Source organism: Chiloscyllium plagiosum, chromosome 3 (genome assembly GCF_004010195.1).
Source record: "Chiloscyllium plagiosum isolate BGI_BamShark_2017 chromosome 3, ASM401019v2, whole genome shotgun sequence".
Taxonomy (NCBI): Eukaryota; Metazoa; Chordata; class Chondrichthyes; order Orectolobiformes; family Hemiscylliidae; genus Chiloscyllium; species Chiloscyllium plagiosum.
The window spans coordinates 93,909,326-93,913,491 of NC_057712.1; the positions used below are offsets into that span (position 1 = coordinate 93,909,326).

At 43.3% G+C, this 4,166-nt stretch overlaps 1 protein-coding gene across 1 annotated transcript in view; it reads left to right on the forward strand.

The window, feature by feature from the left end:
- The first annotated feature begins 1,235 nt into the window (after positions 1-1,235).
- The window catches only part of aldh8a1 (aldehyde dehydrogenase 8 family, member A1), a 47,951-nt gene continuing 45,020 nt past the window's right edge, over positions 1,236-4,166 (forward strand). Inside the window, exon 1 of the mRNA XM_043686266.1 lies at positions 1,236-1,437. Coding sequence (XP_043542201.1) covers positions 1,291-1,437 — 147 coding nt within the window. The 5' untranslated portion in view covers positions 1,236-1,290. The remainder of the gene's footprint in view (positions 1,438-4,166) is intronic.

Genomic DNA, 4,166 nt, shown 5'->3' on the forward strand with positions numbered 1-4,166 from the left:
AACTTACTGTCTCCATCTGCTTGTGATCACTTGTGAATTGTGAAACAGTAGGCCACAAACCTAATTAATTCTAACTCACTAAGTGTGTGTATGTTCTCTCATGGTGAACTCTCAGAAAGAGTAAGGTCCTTTGAGGAGTCCTTATCATGCATGCCATATTAATGACAATGGGCTAATCATTATTATTTATTTAACAACAATAAAACACATTCCAAATTATTAAGCAGACATTCCAGTAAGCAACTGATTTCTGTGTGTGCAGCTTGCAGACTCACGGCTAGACTAACTGACAGCACTGCGTACACATAGCACATAGGTAAAAGGCCAATGCACTTAATTGCAAGGTACACATACACCAAGTTATGTCCACAGACTCTTGCTCCAGAGTACAGCCAGCCAGTTCTGACTGAAGGTCACAGTCACAGCAGGAACTGTGAATGACTGTAAGTTGACTGACAGCTAACTTGATCAGATGTGTCATGGTTATTTTTGTGCCTCTTGATAAAAATGCAGAACTTGGCAGGACTAAAGGCAGCAGGATAGGACACGCAGGTCGTAAAGGAGTTACCATTCAGTTCAAGTCACAGTGAGGTGTCTCTACTGTCCTGCGCTCAAAGTATGCAGGACTGGTAGAAATGGGACAGAATGCAGCTCCCAGATCTCACCTCTGACAGTGGGGCTAGGAATGGGTTAGACTTCAATCGGCTTCCCAAGAAAATAAAGTACACTGATCTTTCTCTGGAAAAAAAAGTCATTGACTTCCATCTCTTGAAGGTCCCCTTTACATCCTTTCAAATGCACTTGCTCTGATCCCCACCTGTCTCAGTGAGTGACCATGAACTCAGGAAATTCCTAACATTTGCCCATTTGAAACTGGTTGCTGACATCAATCTCAGCCGCTACAGAGGGACAGAGAGAGAGACGAGATTATAAACAAATATCCTGCAAATGCAAATACTTCTCAATTGGAAGTACATCCCTTTAACAGGAGATTTTCGATGATAAAGCTCCCCTGAGGCATTGAACTCAATATCGTGCCCTGTCCTCGCCCCCTGCGGGATCCAATGAAAACGAGGGAAGGGCCAAGTCCCGAGTGAAGGGGCCAAGCTGCCCCGGGCCGCCCAGAGCCCGCCCCTCTCTCTGTCTATTGGTACATCCGGACCCTGATTGACAGCTAGGACGGACTACCTGGGTCGCTGATTGGCTACGGCAGACGTCACACAGCAGCACCTCGGCCGAGGGGGCGGGGCCTGTTGCTGTGTCTCAGCTGTTTCTGAAGCTGGAAGAAACATGCCGAAAATGGCTCATCAGAGAACACATTTAGTGCTGGAGAATTACATCGGTGGGAAATTCGTGCCGTGCTCCAGGCATCTCGATTCCTACGACCCTTCCTCTGGAGATGTGTATTGCAGAGTGCCAGACAGTGGAAAGGAGGAGGTGAGACTGGTCCAGTGTCTACAATGTCTATCAGCTCCTGGATCGTTGCATAAAAATTATTCAGTAATTATTGAACAGTATTGACAAATAGAATAAATCGGGTTGGTTGTTTTCAAAATGATTGCAGCTTGCTCCTCTGCAGGCTGCATTGTAGATCAGGAATGAAAGCGATTATTGTTTTTTTGTAATATAAAAGGGAATATGTTTATTCTTCCTTTCGAGAGGCGGTGAGCTTGTTTATACGCAAATTATTTCATCTTATAACATGAGATGTTGAATATGAACTAGACATCATGCTTTCTTTAGTATTCAGGAGATCCTGTGGAGGATGGAGTCATTTTAAAATATTACTCGAATTATTATAATTATGTATCGAAATAGCGCGTGCAAAACAGTAACTGAAGAGGTCTGGCCAAAGATTAAATTTATACTCACACAATATAACATGCTTGATAAGCTTTTTAGCACAAATTACAAATTAAATATTAACTAACAAAACGTAACATGTCAGCCTGACTCTAATTAGATCTTGTTCAACCCAAACAGTTGTTGGCATTATGGTTAACAGTTGTTAATCTCAATGCTATTAGAGATGGGGAAGAAAAAAATAAGTTGATGGAAGAGATCCTTTATCTCACACTCACACATGCTTTCTGAAGTGTTGATCACCAATGACATTGACGATAACTGTCTCACTGTCTACCAGTTTTACGATAACCAAAGATGCTGTAGATTGACACCATTGAGATGAATCCATAACCCAGGGCCATAAATCCACAACACAGATTTGACGGTTTTCAACATTCCTAAATCAGCTGGCTGGATAAGACTCGTCTGGCATCAGCCAAAGACAGTGCAGCATTGGTGACAACAATGGAGAAAGGTTAACTCATATTTCAACAATAAAGCTGTGGTAGGGATAAAATAAAGTTACATTCACTGCAATGTAGAAACCAAGGATTGGATCCAAACAGTTAAAGCATAAATTCCTACTGGTGGTGAGATGTGACATTGGGGAATTATGAATTCTTTTGTTATTGGTTTAAAATATTTGGTCAGAAAATGTTGCAACACTTGACACATTGTAGTCACTGAGTTATTGTGCAGCATAGAAACATAAAAAAATAGGAGCAGAAATAAGGTTTTCAGCTCTTCTAGTTGGTTATGGGGCCACCATTATGTTACAAACTGCTAGTATCAACCAGCCTGCTTGTTAAAACTATGCTTTAATTGGCCAATGTTGCTATAATAAAGAAATTACCACTAGTGATCATGTGATAGTCGAAAAGTCAGGCAGCATCCGAGGAGTAGAAGAGTTGACATTTCAGGCATAAGAGGTAAAAACAATGACTGCAGATGCTGGAAACCAGATTCTGGATTAGTGGTGCTGGAAGAGCACAGCAGTTCAGGCAGCATCCAAGGAGCTTCGAAATTGACGTTTCGGGCAAAAGCCCTTCATCTTTTATTCCTGATGAAGGGCTTTTGCCCGAAACGTCAATTTCGAAGCTCCTTGGATGCTGCCTGAACTGCTGTGCTCTTCCAGCACCACTAATCCAGATTTCAGGCATAAGCCCTTCATCAGAAATGTGGAGTGGGAAGGGGGATGAGAGATAAATAGGTGGGTGGAGGTGGGGCTGGGGGAAGGCAGGTGCGAAGGTGATAGGTGACTTATATGTCCTTGGAGAAATGGGAGGTGGTATTGGAGTGGTCGGCCACAGGGCGATGGTGTCATTTGATACCTGTGTCCCAGAGATGTTCCCTGAAATGCTCCATTTTTGGGGATGTAGAGGAGCCCACATGCAAGTCCTGGGCCTCCTCCGCCACCAAATCAAAGCCACCCACCATCTGGAGGAAGAATGCCTCATCTTCCGCCTTGGGACCATTTACCATGCGGCATGAACATTGACTTCACTCGTTTCCAAACCTCCCCTCCCCCCACCTCATTCCAGTACCAACCCTCCCACTCAACACTGCCCTCTTGACCTGTCCATCTTCCTTCCCACCTATCCGCCCCACTGACCTATCACAATTACCCCCCTACCTGCATCCACCTATTGCCTTCCCACCTCTCTATTTATCTCTCATCCCCCTTTCTCCTCCACGTTCTGAAATGTCGATTTTCCTGCTCCTCGGATGTTGTCTGACCTGCTGTGCTTTCCCAGCACCACCCTTTTCTACTCTGACTCTCCAGCATCTGCAGTCCTCACTTTCTCCTAGTTATCATGTGATATTATTGTTTGGGTTATAATTTCAGTGGATTATTGTTTTAACAAATAATATTATGATTTGTGAAATGGTACATAACATGAAATATATGCTGATTTGATACTTAAGAGACAGCAGGACATATGGGATAAACCATTCCAGAAACTCACACCATTTTTGCTACCAATGTGGAATTTATATTTAGTTTTTGTACAAAGCGAAGACGAAAGCCACAAGAGTGAGAAGGTCTATGAATGATTGACACAAAACTTTGATTCCAAATGACATCAAAACTATTCTGGTGAGCGAGGGAGGTAAATGCAACTATTTGAATGGCAGGCACAGGATGAACCTGCATTATTTAGAGTCATAGAGATGTACAGCATGGAAACAGACCCTTTGGTCCAACCTGTCCATGCTGACCAGATATCTCAACCCAATCTAGTCCCACCTGCCAGCACACAGCCCATATCCCTCCAAACCCTTCCTATTCATATACCCATCCAAATGCCTCTTAAATGTTG